Below are 25,906 nucleotides of genomic sequence, written 5' to 3' on the forward strand. Positions count from 1 at the left end.
TATTCTGCATAAATGGTTTTCATTGTTCTCTAAATAATTGGAGCCACATGGAAAGAAATCCAAATTGTACTTGTGAGATGGTGCAGTCTTTATTTCATTCTTGTGAAGTGTCAGTAATATGGCCACTTTACTTCTCCACCTACACATTTTAAATGTACTTCTTATTACTGTCACTTGTGGGAGTAGAAGTGTCATCTCATTGGTGCTTAGTACATTTGACAACTTGTAGTTGAGGTGTGACTAACCCTCCAGTGATCTTAGGTGCTTTATGTAGCAGTAGATCCTAATGCTTTTAGTTGCACTTGCTTCCATGTAACACATTTAGGATGGTTTAAGAATGCCCAAACACCTACAGATTCTTCCCCCCGCCCTGATTTTTTAAAAAAACCAGGACTCATTTCATACACTGTAGCAGGCTGACAGATGCTTCTTCCTCACTGCTCAAAACACTGGATGTGAAACATGTAGCACTGCAATTCAATGCTGAATTTTCTTGGCCAACTTATATATGAGCACAGCAGATGTTGCACTTTTGTCAAGTAGCTTTCTTTTTGTGGGTGTTCACATAGTTGCTTGTTTAGGAAAATCCAGCTGCATTTCTTATTTTATTTATTTACTACCCAAAACTTACGTCTCTTAAGTCCATTGTACCAAGGATGAGGAAGAGATTTGGTGTCTCATTCATAAAAGTACTCTGTTTCAATATAGGAAGAGTAAATTTTGGAGTAATGGACAAAATATACAGTTGGAGGCCCTGCTCCAGGTGCTTCCCCCATCTAAAATTCAGCAGGTAGCTGCTGTATCAAAGATCTTTTTGGTAGTGGCTCCCTCGTCCTGAAACTCCTTGCCCAGGAGGCTTGCCTGGCTAGTTCACTTCTGCTGTCTAGAAGAATTATTCGAATCAGGTTTGGAAAGGTTTTTGTGGCACTGGGAAATTATTTGAGTAGAATTGGATGTGTCTGTTCGCTTTGTTTCATTGTGTTTTCTTGAATCTGTATATGTGTTACATATGTTTGACAAGCACTTATATGGTATAATTGTATTTTAAAGTTGGGCTACAGAGCAGGGTATGAATTTTAGAGGCAGAGAAGTCTTGCACATAATCTACACCCACTCTGCAGAAGTTCTTTTGTTCAGCCATAAACTTGCTAGGTGGCTTTAGGTAAGCCACTCCCTCTTAGCCTCAGTGATAATATGGGGATAATGTTTACCTTACAGGGTAGTTAGGATAGCAACAAGAAAATACCTAGCATTTGTATAGCGCTTTCCATGTATTACTAGTTCAGAATGTGCCAGGAGTAGCTGATGCAATCTCACTTCATCTCTGTTATGAATTTTGGCGCAGAGAAGAGGTACTTGCTTCTCTGTTCTGTTTCTCCTTGTTAATAAACAGGCATTTCTAAGAAATGTCACCTCCTGAAAGTTTTTCATTTGAAATAGCAGACTGAGGGCCAGACTAGATATGACATGAGACTTCTGTGAACAGGATCTCCTATCTTATGTTTTTTTGTTTGTTTGTTTGTTTGTTTTAATGCCAATAATACTTACAGGTGGTGAGAGACTTAGCTCAAGTCCATAACACTGGAAGACACTTCCCAAAGCTTGAATGTGCCAGACTTTTGAAGGGGGCAGTATCTTAATTTAAGGGGGAGAATCATGCATGGGGAAGGGCAAACATCCCATCCCTCACCCTCCCAGAACTGCGATTTCCTTATGAATTGCCCCCCACCAATGGCTGCCATTAATTTGTTTTTTTAATGCAGGACTTTTGTTGTTCTGTTCATAGACCTGTAGTGTTGCATCTTAGAGGTGGTGCATTCCCACCCAAATAGACAAGTGGAGGTGGGGGAAACCAAGAATATAGTAAGGAACAACCTTTTACTGGACTGGATTTAGCCAGGACATGACTAAGTATGTGAAGTCATGTGAGGTTTGCCAGAAGGTGGGGAAGAGCTGGGACAAAGGGTGGGCACCTGTGCAACCTTTGTCTGGCAGGGGCACCGACCACACTTTAGAGAGTGGCAAGAGATATGGCAATAGACCCCTAGAGGAAAGCAATATGTGTTGGCTGTAGTGGACTGTGCCACTAGGTGGCCATAGCCTTGTGCCAGAAAGATGCAAAGACTGCCAGTCAGGCCCTATTGGATATTTTTGCCAAGGTTGGCTGTCCAAAGGAAGTCCTGACTGATGCAAGTACCAGTTTCATATACAGGGTGTTGGAGAAGCATTGGAGCACCAATGGTGTGGAGCATCTTGTCCCGATGTTTGGCCAGCACCTGATGAGTGGATCAGTGGGAGAGGCCCAAGGGACTTTGGGGGCCATGATCCAGAAATTTGTTAAGGAACATTCTAAGGACTGGGACTTGGGGCTGCCACAACTGTTGGATGCCTATAGATCAGTGGCGCATCCGAGCCTAGGATATTCTCCCTTTGAGCTAGTCCATGGGGACTTTGGGACAGATGCGATGTCAGTGGGAGAGGAAGGAAACCCCCCAGGGACAGAATGTATTGAACTTTGGGGACAAGCCCCAAAGCACACTCAAAGAGGCCCTGTCCCTTCTGCAGCACAAACTGCAGGAGGCCCATACAGAGCCAAAGGCCTGGCCTGGCCTACATGCCAGGGAGCGTGTATTTGATCCAGGAGAACAGGTGCCAGTCCTCAGGCCAGCTGGGCCCAATAAACCCAATATGGAGATGTGGTTGAGGGAGTGACAACCTGCTTTTGAGGTGTCAAATCAGTTCTCAGTTAAAATGTGGGGGGGGGGATCATCCTCCAAGCTCCAGACTTTAAAAGAACTGTCACTCTGATCACTGATGCTTCTGAGAGGGGCATTGGGGCAGAGAAGATGCTATTGAGTCCAGACCAGGCCCCTCATATGGGTGTGGTCCTTAACCAGAAGCAGTCAGTACCAGGGACTTATCACAACAACAACATGACAGGTGCCTTGTCACAGGGACACTTTGAAGTCTCCACTGGAACCTAAAGATGCTTGGGGAGGGTGGAGGCAACAGGACTAGAGATTCCAATTGTTATTTTGACATGTTATTGTTTGTTACAGTTTTGTATGTATAGATAGTTAAGTTAGGAAATTAAGCTTTGTGTTCCCAACCCTTTTGAGACAGGAGCTGTTAACTTCCATTTCCACCCCCCTGTCTCAATTTAAGGACGGGGGTGTAGTGATCAGACTCCCCTCCCCCTAAAGAATGAACCAGAAGTAAACCCTGTCTTGACTGATAGGCTGGTGAACTCCAGCTGATAGGCTGGTGAGACTGATAGGCTGGTGAGCTCAGCCAATCGGCACACCAGGGGGGTGGGACCTAGAGAGTGAGGAAGAAGAAAGGTTCTTGGTTAAAGAAGGACATGCGGCCCTGAAGGCTGACTGCAGGAGAATGACTCTACAGCTCCTTGAAAAATAGGAGGGCAGGAAACTTGAATTCTCATCTGGAGTTTGGTGAGTTCAAGGAAAAGGAAGCCTCGGCTTTGGCTTCGGGAAGATTAATTTAGGGGAAAGTTTGTTTAGTCAGACTTTGCGTTAGAAACGTCTGTTTCTTTGGTGTATGTGCTTTGCATATTGTTTACCCATAACGTAACTGAAATAAGGAACACTAGCCTAAGCCTACTCAGCATTGGAAAAGGCTCTATAAACATTTAAGCGTGCATAAAGACAACCTATTTTTGTAACCTGTTAAGTATCCTTAGTTGTATTTAAAGCTGAGAAAGCCTCAAGCAGAAGCAGTTGGTAGTAATGGAATAAAAAAGAACTTTAAAAAGACTCTCTGAGTTGGTTTTTAACTCAGGAAAAGGGGGGGTCGAAGGGGGAGTTCTCTGGTGCAATCACGTCCTCAAACAGTCAGAAGCTATCCGTTTTCTGACCACGTGCAGGCTTGTACTTGCCCAAGAGCAATATAAAGAGAGTTTTTCCTGGGATTCCACCCCAATCCCAGGGAGGATCAAGCTCTGTAGATAAGAGGGGTGGTGGCAGCGGCAGCAGCCTTTTAAACTTACCAGGAATATAGAATAGTTTCAGGAGAAGCCTAGCCAGGTAGCTCAAGCAGGGATGATTCCGAATTTCTTTCCATCAGGTGAGCTTGCCCTGAGACAAAGGCTTTAATCTGCTACACGAGTTTGGCCCCGAGACAGTATTTACCTACTAGGAGATTGTCTTAGGAGTAAGCTGACGGGCAACTTGTAAAATGCAAAGAGTGCTGATGTGAGCACAGCCAGTGGCCTATTTGTTCATGCAGTGAATCCTTAGAAATCTGTTAGGCTGAAAGGGAAATTGATTAGATGGTTTCCACCTTGATGGAGCTTCTTATTAAAAAAAAAACAAACAAACAAAAAACACCCCAAAACCAATGAAGCCCCACTCGCACTTGTCAATCCACTTTGGGATATTTATATTTGTGATCCTATTCAAAATTCTATGCACAAATGTGTTTAATCCATGCTTGAAGCAAATAAAGTTTGCTTTTAAAATGTACCATTCATCTTGTGCAATGCTGCTTTGACTGCACAGAAAAAGAGAAAACTTTTTGGAACTTCAGGAATGTGAGTAGGAGTGTCCCTTGGGAATCTAACACTTTTTCTGGAAATTGGATAATGATTTAAAAGCACTAATATTCATTACAAATTGTGCACATTGTGTATTAATGTTCCACCTCCACAAGTACTTTTTAGTGTGGTAGAGATGAAACTTTGCAAGAGTCCCTTAAGTCTCTGGTCCTTTGAGGGCTTTGCAGATGTATACTTAAAATGCTTGTATAAGATAAATTGGACTTGCCCAGTTAAAACACTTGACCAGAAGGTACTGTGGCCATTTAGATAAATGCCTTTTTCATTTACCTAGATTTTTATTTGTTTCATAGCATGAACTCCAAGTGTCGAATACACAACTATCTTAGCACAAAATGCAGCAACTTTGCTGACCCTAAGGAACTCTGGGTCTGGTCAGTGTCTGGATGGGAGGCCGCCTGGGATTCCACAATAGAAGGAAAGCAGAACAAGATTCTTACTCTGTGGCAGATGAGAAGAGACTGATATTTTTCAAAGCCATGTTAATTTTGGAGTATCCACCAAACCTCTTCTAGGTGGTTCTTGTATGGTCTAGGGATACATCAAGAACGGTGAAGAACTAACTGTCCAAAGAGATATCAAGAGTTGTGCATTAGCTTAAGTGTTCAGTTTGGATATGGGAGACTCCTGTCATGGGAAGGGCACTGTCATACAACCTAATATTCCTCATGGAGTTTGTGAGGATCCAAGTGTGACTGAGCTTAAACTACTGCGAGAGTCACTACTAGAAAAGCCTTTCCCCATTGCCATATGTCTAACCTCCAAAGGCAGGAAACCTGGAGAAGGGCTACTGAAGAACAACTTAATTTTCAGGAGGAATGGTCCTTGAGATACCTAGGTCCCAACCCTGTGCTGGTCTGTGACTTTATCAATAAAGATTGGTTGATTGATAGGTTCCAACCCAGAAAGGGTTTTAAATGTCAAAATGAGAACTTTGAATTGTACCCATAAATGTATAGTAAACTAGAAAAGATGTTTTCAGTGCTGGTAGCTAATACCTCATGGCTGGTTTGAGTCAATAACCTAGCCTCTGTGGTTTGCACGAACTTAAATTTCCAAGTAGCCTTCAAAGGCAACCCAGGATATGATGCATTGCGGTAATGTAATCTGGATGTTGTTAGGGCATGGCTAACTGTGACTAGGCTATCTATCTCTGTTAAAGAGGAGTTGCAGTTGGTGGAAGTCTTTTCATACCACGGATGCCACTAAGGCATCGAGCACCACTAAGCTGTGAAGCTGCTTCTTCAAAAACAGGTGAATGCTATTCTGCCTGTTCAAGGAAACTGCCTGCCAAAAATTCTTCCATCTTATCTGGACGGAGCTTCAGTTCATTATCCCTCATCCAGTTGTTACTGAATGTTCATTTTAGAACTTTCTCTGTATCACCTAAATCAGATGGAAAGGAAAAATAGAGTTGGGTGTCATTACATGCTGATGACACCACACACCAAACCACTTCCTCCAGTCGTTGCATGTAGATGTAAAACAGCTTGGGGGACCAAGCAGTCCTCCAGAACACCATGGCATGTGTTATGGTCCAGCACCTTCTTCTGGGATTGAATTGCCGATAGAAATGGTTCTGATGATGCAGTTCCTGTGCACAGAAGAATAATGATGATATTGAAAGGTGCTGAAAAGTCTAGGAGAACTAACAGGGTGTTAGGTTCAGAACCCCCGCATTTGAACCGTTCAAATATGGGGGTGGGGGCTCCTTTAAGGCATGAGGAGGGTGTCCATACACGTATCATGCGCACGCTGACCAGGCCGCCACTCTGCACCAGCAGTTTTTGAAGCAGTGCCAGAGGGTGAAGTGCAGCAGGGAAGGTAAGAGTTCTGTGCACACCCCTAATAGATAATCCATCAAGATAATCCACCAAGGTAGTTTTGGTTCCAAAGTGACTGAAAGCCAGACTGAAATGTGACTAGGTAAGCAGTGTCATCGGAGTGTCTGGTCAAGTACCAGTACTCGAGTGCTCAAGCACCATGCCCCCACCTCCAAAATGAAGATTTATGACTGGCTGATAGTTACAGCTATAATCTGGGTCTAGGAATATTTCTTTAAGTGTGGCCACCTGACTGCCTCCTTCAAGACAGTCATTACTCCTCCCTCTTGCAGAGATATTAATCCCTTCTTGGCCACAGCAGCCCCCACTCCCCTGGCAAGATGTTGGTGAGCCTTGTTGGCCCAAACCTCTTGCATCCTTTGGCCACAATAATTGAAAATCATCCAAATAGCAATGACTAGACAAGAGTCTAGGCATATGCCGTTCCTGAACTATGGTCAAACTAGCAATTATATCAAGACAAAAGCACTTTTTTTTGGCCTCAAAACATTTGACAAACAAGTTGGAATGGGCTACCAAGGGTTCCCTAAGATCACCAAGGAATGTTATTTCAGATCGACACCACACCCCTTGAAATGCTCTATGAGATGACACTACAAAGATGGAATGGTGGCCGAAAAGTATTTCTTTGCTGTCATCACTGCTACAGAGCAGTGTCTGTGATCTAATGGCAAAACTACTCTGGCTTACTTGAAATGCTTGTGCTTTCTCGTTTTGTGCTTCTACATATAATGCCTAAAGCAGTGACCCCTTCATCTTCAACACAGTGAGATGTGTTGCTTTCTGCCATCCGTTTGTCACATACACCATGTGTTGAATCCCACTTTGAATATTACATGGAAAAGTGTAAAGCATTTGCACTGCTTCTCCCGCAGCTTTCTGTAACATGCGAATCTATTATTGCATGAGAGAAAACTGGGAGCAAGAAAACAGTAAAGGTAAAGTGTGCCGTCGAGTCGATTTCGACTCCTGGCGACCGCAGAACCCTGTGGTTTTCTTTGGTACAATACAAGAGGGGTTTACCATTGCCTCCTCCCACACAGTCTGAGATGATGCCTTTCAGCATCTTCCTATATCAGTGCTGCCCGATATCGTACCAGTGGGTATCTAGCTTCAAATGAAGTCCAGATACTGCACTTGTTCACCACTGTACTATGAACATATTCAAATATCCTCAGTACATGGTGCCCTGAATTATAGGTGTATATATAGTTCGAGTGTAGGAGAAGATTTAATGTTTAGAGGATAACAGTTAGTATAGAAAGCTCACATTTGAGAGCTCTGCGATGAGCACAGCATATATTACCAATGTCACTTAATCACAAGCAAATGGGACACAATAAACTAATAGCTGTAAGTGTGAGGAGTGTTGGCAAAGTGCAAGATTAATGGATTAAAGTGATACCTCTGTAGAGTTGTTGCCATCAAATAGAAGACTTCTTATTAATTAGATGAAATAATGGATGTGTGTCATAAATGTATTTATTTTGACATATTTGTATCCTGCCCACTACCAAAGTCTCTAGGTGGTTTACAGCAATAAAACAAACCAATAAATTTTAACAGTTAAAACATATAAAAAGATCAGATTAAATGTCAGTGGATAGCAAAGTATTCCTGAAAAGAACCACATAATTAAAACCGAATACATAAAACAAGATGCACTGGTTGACTATTTTAAAAGCTGAATTGGAAAGATAAGTTGATTTCTCCTATTGTAAAATGGTTTATGAAAAATGCTTCTAAAACCACACACAAAAGAGGCAAGCCTCAAACTAGCACTGTTAGAATATGTGCCTTTGAGGAATTAATTTTATGAAAAGCTAAATGAATGTAGATTAAAGCCTTCCTTAGGGAACAAATATAAAATGCATGTAATGATTAAGCAAACTAGCCATTATTCCTCACTCTAAAAAAAATGTAATAATGTGTTACATTTTTTAAAATAATAACTTTAAATGTCTAGTGCTATCTCAATCAGACACGTGTAATTTAGAAAGCCATACAAGAAAAAAGGACAACACTGATTGTGGTGATAAACATCAAATGAACAGAAAGATGCACCATTTTTTTTTTAGTAGCAGCTTCAAGTACGGTTTAAATGTCCAGGAGCACTCCAAAATGCAGAGTGACCTGAGGAAACCATTCTAGTTCTTTACACTAACTTCCCCTTTAGATATTATTTCATTTTAAACTTTGACCTAAAGATGCCATTATGCCACCAAGTCTTAAGGCTGCAATCCTAAACATACTTACTAGGGAGTAAGCCCATTGAACCTAGTAGGACTTTCTTCTGAGTAAACATGCATAGGATTGTTGTAGTGTAATGGTCCTACTTAACTGTGGGTCTTGCTTGTGATTCAGTTTCTCGTTTGGCAAGATACACCAGTGTCCTAAGAAGCAGACAAACCCACAAGTTCGCACGTGCACATGTGTGTAAAGCTGCCTTACTCCTACTGTAGCAAGTGAATCAGTGGCAGTGTTCCCTGTAACAGGGATTCCCAGATGTTGTTGACTACAACTCCCAGTATCCCCAGCCAAAGGGTATTGCAGCTGCGGATGCTGGGAGTTGTAGTCAACAACATTTGAGAATCTGTATTAGAGGGAACACTGTTCAGTGGTAATTCACTTTGATCTTCTGATTGGTTTTTGCTGGTAGTTGCTAATAGTTTTGTAATTATTACTGTAGTAATTGTGTAATACTAATTAGGGTAGGAGTAGCTACCTAATGGCGCAGCAGGGAAGTAACTTGCCTAGGGAGCAAGAGGTTGCTGTTTCGAATCCCCTGGTATGTTTCCCAGACTATGGGAAACAACTATATTGAGCAGCAGCGATATAGGAAGATGCTGAAAGGCATCCTCTCATACTGCATGGGAGATGGCAATGGTAAACTCCTCCTGTATTCTACCAAAGACAACCACATGGATCTATGGTCGCCAGGAGTTGACACCAACTCGACGGCACAACTTTACTTAACAGGCTATAGGAATGCTGACCGAAGTACTTTCAAGATTTTAAAAAATGGAATCATTTGTAGATTGTCAGGAAAGCTGGGAATGTAACGAAACAGTCGGTTCTTTCTGTATGACATATGATGTCGCCATAGTATCCTGGAAAATATCTGTAAATGCAGCAGCCCACATCTTAAGCCTTAGAGCTAAGTTACTTGGCTCTTTGCTTGACTGTGTTTTCAGGACAGCTGGGTCACATCACTCAGGAACAAATGTTGTTTAATGTCCTAACAGGCAGGGGAGTGATCAGATTCTTTTCCAGGAACTTTCCCAGACAGCAGGCTTTACTGTGCGGGTTTACTGCAAGTTGTGAGGCATATTGGATATTTTGAATTTGCCCAAAAAACTGACACAAAAAGTGGATTTTTTAAAATCCCCAGACATAAATTGGGCTAAGCTCCAATTCACAATGAAAAACCCAAATCGTGTATGGAGTGCTCCCCAGTAGCTTGCAGGGACTTTGGCGTAAATCTAGACAATATGTGAACGCACACCTGCCCCTTCCATGGGGAAGCAAAGTAGAATTGCCATCTGGGAACGGCCCAGAACTGGGATATTTCTGCTCTTCAGTTTCTACCAAATAGAAGGCCTGTAAGAAATATGCAGTTTGCTTAGAACTTACTGTCTGAAGCAGAATCCTTCTCTGCTCTATAAATAGACTCTGGATAGCTGGCATTCTGTTTCAGTGGATGAAATGTCCATCAACGTTAGTGTCCTGTTCAGAAAGCAGAGATTTATGTGTAAGAGCAAGGTATGTTGAGGGGCAGGCTAGATCACAGAACAAATGCATGGCTGCTGCCACCACTGCAAGTAACAGCTATGTGTCTACTTTGTGTATGTAGCCAGTAATAATACTTCCACACGAGGCCATCATCCCTTCTGGTGCATATGTCTGATGTCATGATGTTCTGCCTTTCCTCAATCCCCCACTGTACATGGCTGGCTGCTGATGGTATGGCCCAGGGAAATGCTGCTACTTCCCATGCTTGACTAACAAGCAGATGGTTGCCGGTTCGAATCCCCGCTGCTACAATATCGGGCAGCAGTGATATAGGAAGATGCTGAAAGGCATCATCTCATATTGTGTGGGAGGAGGCAATGGTAAACCCCTCCTGTATTGTACCAAAGAAAACCACAGGGCTCTGTGGGCGCCAGGAGTTGAAACTGATGGCACATTTTACTTTTACTTCTCTTCTGCTATCTATAATAAAGAATATGATGTGTAATGTACTTCTTGATATCTGAAAATAGCTCATTAGAGTTTCTAATTTTGCCCTAAAACTTTGTAACAGTGCTACTGTCTTGAAATTCTCCAGGAAACTAATCTGCTATTGAAATGAATAGTCATGAGAACAGAGTGAGTAAGGATTACAAGAAGATCTGATGATTTTATTTAGACTGGGTGCGGAAGAAGCATGCATAGATCCTTCAGAGGTTAGCTTTTGATCATTGAGTTAAATAGCAGGGATGTATCTACTGCTTTCAAAAAGGTTAAGGGTCAAAGTACATGTTACCTTAAATTATTATTTATATAGCATTTTAAAAAGTTTTCAAGGTGGTTTACATAGCAAAAAAGAATAAATTGTTCCCTGCCCTCAAATGGGACTCACCGTCTAAAAGGAATGCAAAGGAGACACCAGGAACAGCCACTGTGAGGGTTACTATGCTGGGATGAATAGGGGTAGTTGCTATTCCTTTCTTAATTACAGAAGGGTCACCAATTGAAGAGGTGCCCCTTTGCTTGGTTAGCAGAGATAAATGTATAATTTGGCCCTGTGTGGATTCTCCCCCTGTGAGGTTCTCCCTCTCAAATAAGCTTACATAGTAGCTGTGGGTAATGGCCAGGATAGGGACCACAGGATCTGGGGAGGGGATATGCCTTTCCCTTTGTGCTGCAGTCCCAACAAAAACCATATGTTGAGACTGCAATATCTGATATTTGCTGGGGCTGCATTGGAAGCTATTACTGGCAGGGAAGCTATCATTGACACGAATAGTTGCTTCCCTCCAAAAAGCAGCTTTAGGGACACACTTTTCTTCAGGACCACAGTGCAAGGGGTTTTCCCCTCTTTTTGCACTGTAGTCTCAATTCTGATCATACCCTTCCATGCTTGTTGTTTAAGCTTTTAAAAAAAATATTCTGGAGCTCCTTTCTCAACTTCCAAGAACGAAGAAAATGACCTTTTAAAATGTGTTTATTTTGACAGCTGACTGTTCAATTGTATGAGTCAGAGCTCTTTAAAAGTCCCAGTTAAACACTGAAAGGTAAACATGAACTTTAAAGTAAAGATTCTTCAACTTCTAGAGAAGACAGAAGAGAGGGAAGAGCAGAAATGTATTTATGTTAGTGTGTGTTGATTCTGGGAAACCGTGGTTGATTATGCTGCACTGTTCTCTTAAAATCCAACAAAAACCTATTTCTATCAAAAACAATTACATTAGAGTGAAACTGTGGGGGGGACCCACTTATTATATTACCACTTACTAAAGCCAATAAAATATCAAGATCCAAGTTGTTGCAAATATAAGATGTATCCCTGTTTGTAAACGCTGGTTCTCCCAGTGGCAAAGTAGTCAGGGCATTTGATTTTCATCCTTGAAAGTTAAGACTTTGACATTTCATTCAGATGTTTAGGGGGACATAATTCACTGGGTTGGACAAGTTTCTAGTGGCTGTAGATGGTTCTGACAACAGGAGGGCTCCCTTATTTACTGTTCTGATAGAACACAGGCTTCCTTAAAAACCGTTTGTTTGTTTTTTAAGAGACGATAATGGAAGAACCAGAAGTGCTCTTTGAAGAACTGCTTGAAAGAGCAAAAGCTGGGGAACCCAAAGCACAGACAGAGGTACATTTTCATACTTTATCACTTTCCTTGTAGCTTTTTATAAGTTCTGTGTGGGAGATGTTTTCTAATTAGTTTAAGGTTTTTCTCTGGAGATGTAACATTGTAGAATTACAAATGGTGCTGCAATGAATCTTCATGATCTTCCATTTTACTACAGATTTGCCCTAGCAGGGGAATGAAGAAATGTCTGTGGGGGAACCCCTCTCCCCCACCTTCCACTCATGTGTTTTTTTCACACCTGTTTGCAGCTAGTTTCCCCTACTGTTTCTTGCTCCGGGAGGAGAACAGTGGTTCCTCTAATCTTTTCCTCCATCTGTGCACAGTACAAGTTTTGTTCTGGGCGGCAGTATCAAGGTAGTGTGTGCACATGTGCATTCAGAGTGGGGCCTTCCTGATTCAACCTGAGTGGGATCTAAAATTAACTGAGTAAACATCCATCAACTTGTGACCGCATTCATGTGTGCACACCTTAGAGGGGACACTGGAGGGGAAGATGGAGCCAATTTCCCAGGGCCCAGGCAAGCTAAGCAATGCTAACCTGCTAGATCCAGTGCTGTGCAGCAAGACTTTCACCTTGAGTCCTCTCGTTGTACATAATTGCACATGACTAGTTGGGGCACAATGTCCATGTGGGCACACATTAAGATATTTGTCCAAATGTGCATCTCATTGAAAGTAATGCATTGTAAATAGAAAAACATCCATATTTGGATGTGATTCCCTATCTACATTCTTTTCCAACTAGTCCACTGAGTACAACTACATTGAGATGAATGAAGACAACCTAGTTCCTTTGGCGTTTCCTTTTCCTCCTACACCCGCTTGTCCTTCAGCCTTTCACAAAAAGGTGTGGGAAATTGCCAGAATTTTTTTTTTAGGGTACTTTCTTAGTGGTGAGAGATGTCTTTCAGTTACAGCGATACTTTATTTTGAGGGTCTATCTACTCCACTGACATGAACAGATCCATTAGGCATTCACTGTTCCCAGGAAAACTTGGGGAACTACTGTGACAGTGATTAAGATTCATAGATTGCTTTTCAACAGAAGTTCTTGAAATGATTTACATAGAAAAATGAATAATAAGAGGTTTCCCTGTCCCAAAAGGGCTCATAGTCTAAAAAGAAGTATAAGCTACTGGTACTGTACAGTGGGAAAAGGTGCAGCAGCCCTCATGGCTTGCTCCCCTTGCCCTCTTCCTCTAGGTGGTGACAGAACGACGAGGGTGAGAAGGAGGAAAGGAACAGCAACAGCTGCCTACTCATTTGCAAGCTTTCTTGCTCTGCCCTGGAGGAGGAAGCGGGTGAGCAAGTGGGCATTTCCTATTCCTCCTGCTTGCTGTTGCCATTTGCTTACCCTGGTTTCTCCTGAAAGAGTGCGTGGATGAGGAAGTGATGAGGAGCAGAGGTTACCTTGCTTGTAGGCTCCCCAAAACCCAGAATGGGCACTGGTATACACCCAACATACATCTGTAGCACAGATCAACCCACACAGTGCTCCTATACTGTATCAAAGCATGGCACAAAGTTTGGTCTTTGTGCCATGTAGGAAAACATAACACCAAATGTGTGAACGCCTTGTCTAAAAATGAATGTCATGGTACTTCAGGGAAAGAGATACATCTGCTTACCTCTGTCAACGGTGTGTTGTGTTGAACTCATCAAGGATTAAAGAGAGGCCATAGCTCAGTGGTAGAGTCCAGTGCTTGTTTTGCAGACAGAATGTCCCAGTTTCAGTTCTCTGAAACCCTGTAGACCCACTGCCAGTTAATACAGACGGTACTGAAAAATAGCCTAAAAATATGACCTGGAGTTAGATAGCTTCATATTGATATTGGGCAGACCTGAATGTGAGCTTTTTGACTGCGGCTGGTGATGGTGGTAACTATTCTGTGGTTCTTACCTCATTTTCTTTAAATACTCCACTTGCTATGGAATATGTCTAGTCTGGCTGTTCATTAAACGGAACCTTTCTTTGATTGTTAGACGAAGATGGCAGATATCTAAATGGAAGTTAATCTTGTCCTTTTACTTGTGTAGGTGGGGAAACGCTACTTGAAGCTAGCAGAAGAGCAGGATGAGGAGCTGAACAGTTGCAGTGGAGTTGAGTGGTTGATTCTTGCTGCCAAGCAGGGACGAAGAGAAGCTGTTAAACTGCTACGGAGATGCTTGGCAGACAGAAAAGGTGTGTGTCCCTATTAGCATTTCTGTCTACACTGCAAATTTTGAGAAATGGACACTACGCTACCTCTTGCGAGTGGTGGTGGGGGGGAGCACATTAGAATCATGCAAATGTCTTGTGGAAAATATGGTGCAGATTACCTGATAGCCTCTCCCCCCACCCCTGCTTTGTCTGCAAGTGCTACAGAGGGAACCTGCACAGCCCCTAACTAATGAAAAAATAAGAGGAGTTTCTAAACCCTGCTAACTGAACAAAGAAGCACCTTTTAAAGTGGCGATTCTCTTATATTTAGCAGGGGGAGAGCAACTGTCCCTATCCATCCTGAGCACGGCATCCCTCCAGTGGCTGTTGCTGATGTTCATCTTATTATTATTTTAGATTGAGAGCCATCTTTAGCTGTTTGTTTCTGTGTAAACCATTTTGAGAACTTCTGTTGAAAAACAGTATATACATATTTGTAGTAGTACAGGTGAAACTCGGAAAATTAGAATATCGTGCAAAAGTCCATTAATTTCAGTAATGCAAATTAAAAGGTGAAACTGATATATGAGGCAGACGCATTACATGCAAAGCAAGATAAGTCAAGCCTTAATTTGTTATAATTGTGATGATCATGGCGTACAGCTCATGAAAACCCCAAATCCACAATCTCAGAAAATTAGAATATTACATGGAACCAAGAAGACAAGGATTGTAGAATAGAACAATATCGGACCTCTGAAAAGTATACAGTGTACTGTGCTTGATTGGCCAGCAAACTGACCCCATAGAGAATCTATGGGGCATTGCCAAGAGAAGGATGAGAGACGTGAGACCAAACAATGCAGAATTGCTGAAGGCCACTAATGAAGCATCCTGGTCTTCCATAATACCTCATCAGTGCCACAGGCTGATAGCATCCATGCCACGCCGCATTGAGGCAGTAATTGCTGCAAAAGGGGCCCAAACCAAGTATTGAATACATATGCATGCTTATACTTTTCAGAGGTCCGATATTGTTCTATTCTACAATCCTTGTCGTCTTGGTTCCATGTAATATTCTAATTTTCTGGGATTGTGGATTTGGAGTTTTCATGAGCTGTACGCCATGATCATCACAATTATAACAAATTAAGGCTTGACTTATCTCGCTTTGCATGTAATGCGTCTGTCTCATATATCAGTTTCACCTTTAAATTTGCATTACTGAAATTAATGGACTTTTGCACGATATTCTAATTTTCCGAGTTTCACGTGTAGTAAATGGTAGAGCAGAGCTGCAGAACAAGGGCTAGGCTTGCTGAGTTCCAAGTATGGGTAGTTTTGTGAATAATCTTTGAAGACCAGGTGAGCAGTATGGACAGGAGTGCTTGGTATCTACAAACATGAAAATGTGCAATGACACAGGAATTCAGGGGTGGGGGCTGGCACTGGCTCCCAGTGATGACCCAAAAGTGCTTGTGGCATGAGCAACCCCAGGCCATTCTGTCCTTATGATTGCAGAGAGAGTTCTAGGTGGAGAGAGGCAGCAGAATGTTTGAGTCTTTTGAACAAGGGCAATCTATCTTCTGCCCAATAAATCAGTTACTTGGGAGGACCCTTAATTTGCTTGTTTTGGAAGATCCACCTCAGCAATACTCTGCATGTGACACTTATTAAAAGGAACCTATATACCTGAGGTTGTCTGTTGGTTTTAGATACGGATGTCTTCGTAAACAGCAGCCTCGGTTTAAAGAATTGCCTAATTGAGCTTGATAAGTGTGGGTTTAAAGATAACAGAAAGAAGAACTTAACTTCTTGGAAATGTGATTCAGATTTTGTGAGCACTGAACTCTCAAATTATGAACAGGTGTCACTTCTCCCCACTCCCCGCCCCCCTAAAGAACGTGGGATAATCGTACCTAATGCATCTTTCTTTTCTCGAGGCATCACTTCAGAGAATGAGCAAGAAGTGAAGAGATTATCATCAGAAACTGATTTGGAGAGAGCTGTGAGAAAAGCTGCTTTAGTCATGTACTGGAAATTAAACCCAAAGAAGAAAAAGCAGTTGGCTGTTTCAGAACTATTAGAAAATGTTGGCCAAGTTGATGGTGAAGGTTTGTATCCCATAAAGGATGAAAGATGTACTGAACATGGGATAATTTTCAAAAATTGTAGTGATGCAATTAAACCTCGAATATACACAATAATTTTTAATTGGCAGTTATTTTCTGTATTCAAAGTTTAATTAAATTTAATGGGGGAAATAATTGCAGTAATTGTCATGGTCATTATTTCTTGAACACTTCCATAGATGTGAAAGAGCATTTGTGTTATGCTAAGTATTTTCTGATAACGTTAAGTAGTTGGGCACCAGTAATGTATATAGATTATAAACATGGGAAGCAGCCTTTTACTACTTTTTAATTTGAACCATATGTCCTAGTCGTCTTTATTCTTTCTCAGTCTGACTACCTGAGTTCTTGTAACTAGAGCTGCCTAGGATTTATAAAAATGAAGACTGCAATATTTATCTAATCACTTAATTACCTAAATTAATTTTAAAGCTTTTTGACTTTGAGAGACACCCCTGATCGACTGATCAGAAGATTAAAATTTTAAAAATTAACACATGCTTATAAAAATTGAAAATTAATTTAATCAATAGATTAAATATATGAAGCCTTTATTTATTCATTGGTAGAGACTAATTTTAATTGGCTAATGCAAACTTCTAATCCTGCTGGTCTTTGACCATAATAACGTTTTGATTGATTGAACTTCTAATCACTAGATTGCAAGTTAAGAGCATACTTGGCTTTTTAAAAACATGGTTTTTTTACTCCTGATATGTTAATGTAATATATAAAATAACAATAACATTCAAACAATGTGCAATAGCTTTATTTTATTAAACAATATTTTCTCATTTCTTTTAACTTCTCAAAAAGGCACCTATCTGTCATGGCTTTTCAACCATATGCAGTCTGCCTTTTAACCAATTAATCAACTTAAAATGATTTAGTCAATGCATAGCTCAGTTTAGATCTGTACTGAACCAGAGGCAATGCATTATTTTCTATTATGGGAATTGCAACTATTCTGGAAGGGCTGATGACAGTTATGCAATTTGCTGATGTTCTGTAGTTTGAGATGGATTCCTCTCTCCCTGAGTTTTCTAATATGCTGAATAAAATATCTTGAACAAACTTGTGCTTATGAGAACAGATGGCGAGAAACAGCCTGGCCCAATTCCAAAGTCAGTACAGAAACAAAGAAGAATACTGGAACGACTGGTGAGCAGTGAATGTAAGGAAGTGTTTATTGTGGTAAACTTTGATACTTTGTACAGTATATGGCTTGGGATTCCCCACTGCACCCCTCCTTAAATGTGGCTGTAGATGTAGAGTAGAATCTGAGCTTAATCTCAGTCTCAAAAAGAATTCTATAAGTGACTGCCTCTTTTAGGAGCAAGACAGAGAGACCAATTAGGTAAACAGATAAAGCAGCTTAATTCCACAGTATTCTGAAAACTGGCTCGCAGAACCAGAGGAAGAGCGCTGCTGGGTCTGATCAAAGATCCATCAAGGCCAGCATTCTGTTTCCTGCAGTGACCAACCAGATAGGTCTGTGAAGCTGACAAGCAAGGTGTGAAAGCAACAACCCTCTCCTCCTGCAGCGTCTGTCAGCAACTGATATTCAGTAGTATTCAGCCGCTGGAGATTTTATATATCTAACAAGACAAGTAGCTTTTGATAGACTTGCCCTCTATGAACTTGTGGTGAATTGTAAAAATTATTTTTTTAATGGTTAACGAAGTACTTCCTTTTGCCTTTCTTGGATCTCTTGCCAATTGCTTCCATTGGATGCCCCTGAGTTCTTCTACTATGAACACTTCCCCCTGTCTATTTTTTGCATAGTATGCATAATCTTATAATTAGAACAGCCGTCTGGATCAGGCCCATGGTCTATCTAGTCCAGCATCCTGCCTCACACAGTGGCCCATCAGATGCCTCTGGAAGGCCACAAGCAAGAGGTGAGGGCATCCCCCCTCTCCTGCTATTGCTCCCCTGGAACTGGTTTTCAGAGACATCTTGCCTCTGAGGCTGGAGGTGGCCTATAGCCACCAGACTAGTAGCCAGTGATAGACCTGTCCTCCATGAATTTGTCTAAGCCCCTTTTAAAGCCATCCAAGCTAGTGGCCATCGCCACATCCATGGCAGAGAATTCCATAGACTAATTATGTGCTGTGTGGAAAAAATACTTTCTTTTGTTGGTCCTAAATTTCCCAACCTTCGGTTTCATGGGATGGCCTCTGGTTCTAGTGTTGTGAGGCAAGGAGAAAAAATTTCTGTGGCCACTCTCTCTACTCCATGCGTAATTTTATTTTCCTCAATATCCTCCATCATGTCCCCCCTAAGATGCCTTTTTTCAACCAAAAAGCCTCAAACGCTTATAGACTGGGTGCTCTATCCCCTGATCATGAACTTAATCATTTCCCCAACTCAAAAGTCACTTAACTTGAGTTCCTTTGTCAGTCAGGCTGGCACCTCTGCCTTATGAACTCCCTCCTGCTTCTGCCTAGCTTGCAGATACAATGCCATCCAAACACATTCTTGCTCCATAGATGATTTGATCATGACAGAGTCTGTTCTGCAGTCTCTGAAATCTGATAGTGAAACAGGAATCTCTGGGGTTGTGAACAGATGGTAATATGGAAGTGCAATCTTTGAGGTTGGAACCCTTTGGAGGCCCATAGATGGGTTATTATGATCAACTGGAAGGGCAGATGTGATGATTGCGGTAATTTGGGTCAGGTCATTTCCCAGTTTGGGGTGAGATTTCATCAATACGCTGATGATACTCAGCTGTATATTGCCATCCCAGACCATTCTGGAGATGCTGTTTCTGTGCTTACTCGATGCCTGGAAGCTGTTAAGGTCTGGATGAATCAAAATAAGCTCAGACTGAATCCCTCCAAGACTGAACTACTCTTACTCAGCCCTCGTACGGGCCAACTGCTGGCTGTGAACCTTGTTTTAGATGGGGTGACGCTGCCCCCAAAGGAGCTTGTACATGATCTGGGGGTCTTTTTGGACTCTCACCTCCTGCTTGAACAGCAGGTGGAGGCTGCAGCCAGAAGTGCCTTTGCCCAGCTCCATCTAATTCATCAATTACGCCCTTACCTTGATCGGCAAACATTATTGGCAAACATTAATGACAGTGACCCATGCCCTTGTTATCTCCTGCCTAGATTATTGTAACGCCCTCTATCTAGGATTACCTTTGAGGACTATCGGAAAGGTACAACGGGTCCAGAATGCAGCGGCTCATTTACTTATGGGTGCCAGAAAATATGACAGGGTAACACCTCTCCTGCAGTTATTGCACTGGTTGCCTATTCGCTACCGAGTTCAATTTAAGGTCCTGGTTTTGACCTTCAAAGCCTTGCAGGGTTTGGCACCTGTCTACCTACAGACTGACCTCTCCCATCCAGTTACATCCCGTCCAGTCAGATCTGCTCAGATGGCCCTTTTGTCGGTCCCCGATTTCCGAGAGGTTCGGGATGCTAGGACCCGTAAAAGGGCCTTCTCGGTTGCTGCCGCACTTCTCTGGAATTCCCTTCCCCTGCAGATTCGTCTAGCTTCTTCCTTGTCGATTTTTAAATCTCTATTGAAGACTCTTCCTTTTCCACCAGGCTTTTACCCTGTAGTTTACCCCCCCCCCCGCCCCCTGTTAGTTACTTTAGTTTTATTTAGAATGTAATTTTAATGCTGTCTTGTTGTACACCGCCCAGAGTCTTTGGCATGGGTGGTATATCATATGTTTTAGATAGATAGATAGATAGGTAGGTAGATAGGTAGATAGATAGGTAGATAGATAGGTAGGTAGATAGATAGATAGATAGATAGATAGATAGATAGATAGATAGATAGATAGGTAGGTAGATAGATAGAATACAAAATCACAATACCGGCTGGAACAAGCACAGGTAGGGAACAGTGTTCCCTCTAACAGGGATTCCCAGATGTTGTCGACTACAACTCACAGAATCTTCAGCTGCAATGGCTTTTGCTTGGGAATTATGGGAGTTGTAGTCGTCAACATCTGGGAATCCCTGTTAGAGGGAAGACTGGTAGGGAAGGCGTTGTGATTCTCCGAGTATTATGCCTTGCAGTACCAAAGTAACCTGAACAGCAAGATGTCTCTTTGAGTGTGAATGCAGGAAGGAAGTACAGAATTCTCAATACTTGGTAGAACTTTATTTCTTCCAATTTCTGTTCAGTCATACAGATAGACAAGCTTTAAATTGCATAGACAAGGGCTCGTTCTAATGTTATAATCTTGTACAGTTATCCCTCGCCAACTGCGGTTTTAAGTATACGTGAATGGGAAATTGTGACCTGTCTTGCCAAATATCTGCAATTGGCAAGGCATTTTAGTTATTTGGGGGCTTTTTTTAGTGATTTCAGAGGTTCAATCTGCTCATTCCGCTTGGTGACTCTTGGGAATATTAAGGGGTTTCTGGTTATTTTTACTGGGGGGGTGTGTTTGTTGTTTTTTGTGGAGCATTCTTTCCTTGATTTTTAGGTGTGTTCATGATTGTGGTTCCCCTAACCCCCTGTGTGTTTCATTCATTCCTATGTCTTGCCAACTGCAAACTTGCCAGCCGTGGGGTTTTGCCGTAATGTAACTTTTGCGGTTTGCCGAGGGATGACTGTTCTTTTGGTTTAGATAGGAGTGGAGAGACAGGCAAAACAAAAAACAAAAAACCCAGCTTCAGATGCAAGACTTAGTGGCCGGAAATGCTGATATCAAAACAAATCTTAAATCTGTTCTTGTGAGCTTATGTTCTTTGTCACAGAACCATTATCTACCCACATTGTTCGTTGATTTTGCTAAAAAATATTAATGCTTTTTGTTTTGTGTTTACAATTTTAAGCAAAGAACTATATTGCCATGGATGACTTTGTTGAAATAACTAAAAAGTATGCAAAGGGTATCATTCCAATGAACCTAGTGGCGCTGGATGATGACGACGACGAACTGGCAGGGAGGAGTCCAGAAGAACTTCCACTCCGACTCAAGGTGAACATTGAGGGTTGCTGCTCAGATGTTGTTTGTACTTACTGAGAGTAGCCCTCTAGTGTATGCAATCCTTTTCTTACGGCAATGTAGAATAGCATATCTTTTGTTGAAGTTTGGCATGCCAAGGCTGCATTTTCAAATCCTCTACTACAGTGCCTCAATCCTTTTCATTGGGCTTGTTTTCCTGTGTGTTAACTGCTTTTTGTATTTCTGCATGACTTCTTGAGTTTTTGTTTTTTCTTGTCCAAGTTGTCTTGTACAACATTTTTATTTTCATGTGCAACATCATTGTGCTGCTAGATTTATTTTACGATTAAGGATCAGATACATCAGATACTATTATTTTAAAAATACAGTGAGTAACCAGACAATAATAGCAATAGATGCCAAACAATCATCTAAAACTTTAAGAAAGCTTAAAATAACAACAATCCTGCAAACTCAGGTCATAGCTTGCAGACAGCAAAACAATATTTTGCAACATTTAAATAAATGGCATCATTATTGTCAGAAAATAAAATTTGCAAATAGAAAGCATCTGAGTGCCCTGGATATTTTGACAGCAATTGTAAGATTAATCAAGCCTGAGCATCTCTGTAATATGGGCAGTACGATGGAACATGAGCAGAAGATTCAACAACCCCAGCTCCACATGGGCAAACCCTGGCCCCAACATTGTGCTGCTACTTTGCATTAAGTGTAATAGCATTATGCTAGCCCAACACTAATCTGGATGTAGGCACTAACTTTCATTGAGATAATGACATCAAAATTCCATAGTTCAACATACATTTCTGAAGCACAGAATTATATTGTGCTAAAGATTTACAATATAACTCATGATTAAAATAACTGCATATAACCAATGATCTAGGGGTTTTATAAGTGTGTTTACTTGTTTATAATGTGTTGACACATTATATCTGGTTTCTTCCTTGTCTATAAATATGCATTTATGTGAATACTTTAAAAACATTTTTATATTGGGATATAAATTATGAAATGGTTTTTAAAAGTGTTTAATCTCTACATAGACAATAGTGTAAACTGATGGATCATGAGCCCCTTGATTATCTAGGGGCACTTCATGTTGCTCCAGTTCCCTTTTAGTAGCTGATTGGCATGAAACAAGGGCTATCTCAGAATTAACTGCATGTTGAAACCCTCTGTTCTGAATGGCAAAAGAACCCAAACATTTAGTATTGGTAGTAGTGATGTGTTCTATAATATTTGAGGGTATCATTATGGAGGGGCTTAACACATTTGCTATCATAATCAGCCTGTTATTATTATTATTTAATCTCAGCTCAACCTCTTTTGAGTTGCAAGTTTTGGTTTGATCTGCTTGCCCATTCAGTCTAGAAGGGATGTGGTGATGTCTGGTGCTACAATAGAGTTGTTGAATGAACTGCATTTTCTTCTTTTCCAGGTCATAAAGTATCCACTTCATGCCATTATGGAAATCAAAGAGCACCTCATAGAGGTTGCATCTAAAGCAGGAATGCATTGGCTGTCCACTATTATTCCAACACACCACATCAATGCTCTCATATTCTTCTTCATCATCAGTAACCTGACAATTGACTTTTTTGCCTTCTTTATCCCTTTAGTTATCTTCTATCTCGCCTTCATTTCCATGGTGATTTGCACCTTGAAAGTATTCCAGGACAGTAAAGCTTGGGAAAACTTCCGCACTCTCACTGACTTGCTGCTTCGTTTTGAGCCTAACCTAGATGTTGAAGAAGCAGAAGTGAACTTTGGTTGGAACCATTTAGAACCTTACCTTTACTTCCTGATCTCAGTATTCTTTGTCATTTTTTCCTTTCCTGTAGCAAGCAAGGACTGGATACCATGCTCAGAGTTGGCGACAATCTCCGTGTTCTTTATGGTGACAAGTTACATGAGTTTGGGCACGAGTGCCGAACCCTATACGCGGAGGGCGTTACTGACAGAAGTTGCTGCAGGCACCCTCTCCTTGTTGCAGATTGTGCCTGTAAATGTGGGCCATTTGAAAGTCCTGGGGAAAACCTTTTACAGCATCCCTCTTGGCCACTTTTTTGTACTGAATGTGAGCATCCCTTGCCTTTTGTTTTTGTACCTGTTTTATCTCTTCTTTAGAATGGCACAGTTGCGGAACTTTAAAGGCACATATTGCTACCTGGTTCCTTATTTGGTGTGTTTTATGTGGTGTGAACTCTCGGTGGTTATTTTGCATGAGTCATCTGGCATTGGTCTGATTCGTGCCTCAGTTGGTTATTTTTTGTTCTTGTTTGCGCTTCCTATACTAATGGTAGGCATTGCCCTGATGTGTGTCGTCCATTTCATAAAATGGTTCATAACATTAGACCTTGTGAAGATTGTGGTAACCCTTGTGTTATGTGCTATTCCTGTGTTTTTCCGATGGTGGACAAGGACCAGCTTCTTTGTGGTTGAAGCGTTTAAATCCCTCACAAAGAGCTCTATTGTTAAACTCATTCTGGTATGGATTACTGCCATAATGCTGTTTTGTTGGTTTTATGTGTACCGCTCAGAGGGGATGAAAGTATATAACTCCACCCTGACGTGGAATCAGTATGGGTTTTTATGTGGACCGCGAGCTTGGAAGGACACAAATATGGCACGCACCCAGATCTTATGTAGTCATCTAGAGGGCCACAGAGTGACATGGACTGGACGATTCAAATACGTTAGAGTTACTGACATTGACAATAGTGCAGAATCTGCTATAAACATGCTTCCCTTTTTCATTGGTGACTGGCTGAGATGCTTGTATGGTGAAACCTATCCAGTGTGTGACCCGAAAAACCTTACCATGGAAGACGAGGAACTCTGTCGTCTAAAGTATCTGACAAAACATGACTGTCACATGAAAAGGTTTGACCGGTATAAATTTGAAATAACGGTGGGCATGCCTTTGAACAATGCAAGTGGAAGTAAGACTAGAGAGGAGGAGGATGTAACCAAAGATATTGTGCTGAAGGCAAGCAACGAGTTTAATAAAGTGCTGGTTAATTTGAGGCAAGGGAGTGTCATTGAATTCAGTACCATTCTGGAAGGCCGTCTTGGCAGCAAATGGCCCGTATTTGAACTGAAAGCCATCTCGTGCTTAAATTGCATGTCTAAACTCTTGCCTGCAGGAAGGCATGTGAAAGTAGAGCATGACTGGCGAAGCACTGTTCAGAAAGCTCTCAAGTTTGCCTTTGATTTTTTCTTATACCCATTTTTGTCAGTTGCATGTTGAGCTTTAAATGAAATATTTGCCTTGCCACAACCAAAGAGTTGGTTTAAAAGCAGCTGCAACAGCGTTCGAGATGAATGCTAATTGTTTTGAGTACTGCATTGTGCGTCATGCACAGTCTTAGTAATTCCTGTGCTGCAGAGAGATTTATATGTATGACACTAACTCCTATCTGCATACTAAAGCATGAATAGTGTTTCCTACAGGAGTTGGCTTCACTAGCTGATGTTAAAAGCACTTTATTTTTCAGATAATTAATCACTTACGTTCTTGTATTCTTAAAGTTGACCTTGTGAGTGACGACAAACCCTAGTGCCAATCATGCAGAGGTCCCTCAGAAAATATTAACTGTGCCATGTGGTTGAATGTCTGTCTACATTAAACAGAGCTGGCCTGAATTACACTGCAGGCTGGATAACCATTCTGAGGAGGACAGGCTTTCATCCAGTCATCAGTTTAACTGTTGTTGGAAGTACTCCTCACTAGGAAAGAAAAAATGTTGCATTAAAATAGTAGGATGAAAAGCAATGGGAAGTCTGGCTAAGGAAAAACAATGTACAGTATAGCAGTTTGTCCTGGAAGTGGAAGTATCTGGTCAATGGTCTGTACTTATAAATACAAATGTGAAATTAAACAAGGATTCAAATCTATAGCGTTGCAGTCTTATTTGCTACAACTTCTCTCACACACCATTCTAGCCTGCTGAATCACGTTCCATGTAAGGTGAGGCCTCTGTGGAAAATACTTTGTGCACCCTTCCATCTTTGTAAAGTAGACTTGTAAAACCCTCTTTCTCTTAGGTCAGTTTCTTAACCTTGGGCCCTCAGATGTTTTTGGACTACAACTCCCATCATCCTCAGTCACAAAGGCTGAATAAAAACAGTTTAAAATGTCAGATAAAAGCCTTAGAAAACAGGTGTGTCTTGAGTCTTTAAGATGGAGATGCTTTTATTTTGACAGGGAGTATATGCCAAAGCCCTGGGGCTGTCCAGAAAAGGCCTCGTCCTGAGCTACCACCAAACAAGCCCGTGGCAACCATAAATGGACCTCCCCAGATGATCTTAATAGGTGGCAGAGTTCATGACAAAGAAGGTGCTCTCAGATATCCTGGACCCAAGCCATTAAGGGCTTTATAGTAATAACCAGCACTTTATATTTCACCAATAC

General features: G+C 41.5%; 1 protein-coding gene across 8 annotated transcripts in view; it reads left to right on the plus strand.

Moving 5' to 3' along the window:
• The window catches only part of WFS1 (wolframin ER transmembrane glycoprotein), a 38,592-nt gene extending 13,203 nt beyond the window's left edge, over window positions 1–25,389 (plus strand). For 7 of the 8 annotated variants that reach the window (XM_053255730.1, XM_053255733.1, XM_053255729.1 and 4 more), the window contains 6 exons: window positions 12,193–12,275; window positions 14,313–14,457; window positions 16,359–16,529; window positions 17,641–17,721; window positions 21,356–21,501; window positions 22,931–25,389. In XM_053255730.1, the coding sequence (XP_053111705.1) occupies window positions 12,193–12,275; window positions 14,313–14,457; window positions 16,359–16,529; window positions 17,641–17,721; window positions 21,356–21,501; window positions 22,931–24,742 (2,438 nt within the window). In that variant the 3' untranslated portion in view covers window positions 24,743–25,389. Of the gene's footprint in view, window positions 1–10,812; window positions 10,863–12,192; window positions 12,276–14,312; window positions 14,458–16,358; window positions 16,530–17,640; window positions 17,722–21,355; window positions 21,502–22,930 lie in introns of those variants that run through there. The other variant, XM_053255735.1, reaches the window with a different exon arrangement.
• Window positions 25,390–25,906: the final 517 nt, after the last annotated feature.

The sequence above is a fragment of the Hemicordylus capensis genome, chromosome 5 (assembly GCF_027244095.1).
Source record: "Hemicordylus capensis ecotype Gifberg chromosome 5, rHemCap1.1.pri, whole genome shotgun sequence".
NCBI classification, from domain to species: domain Eukaryota; kingdom Metazoa; phylum Chordata; class Lepidosauria; order Squamata; family Cordylidae; genus Hemicordylus; species Hemicordylus capensis.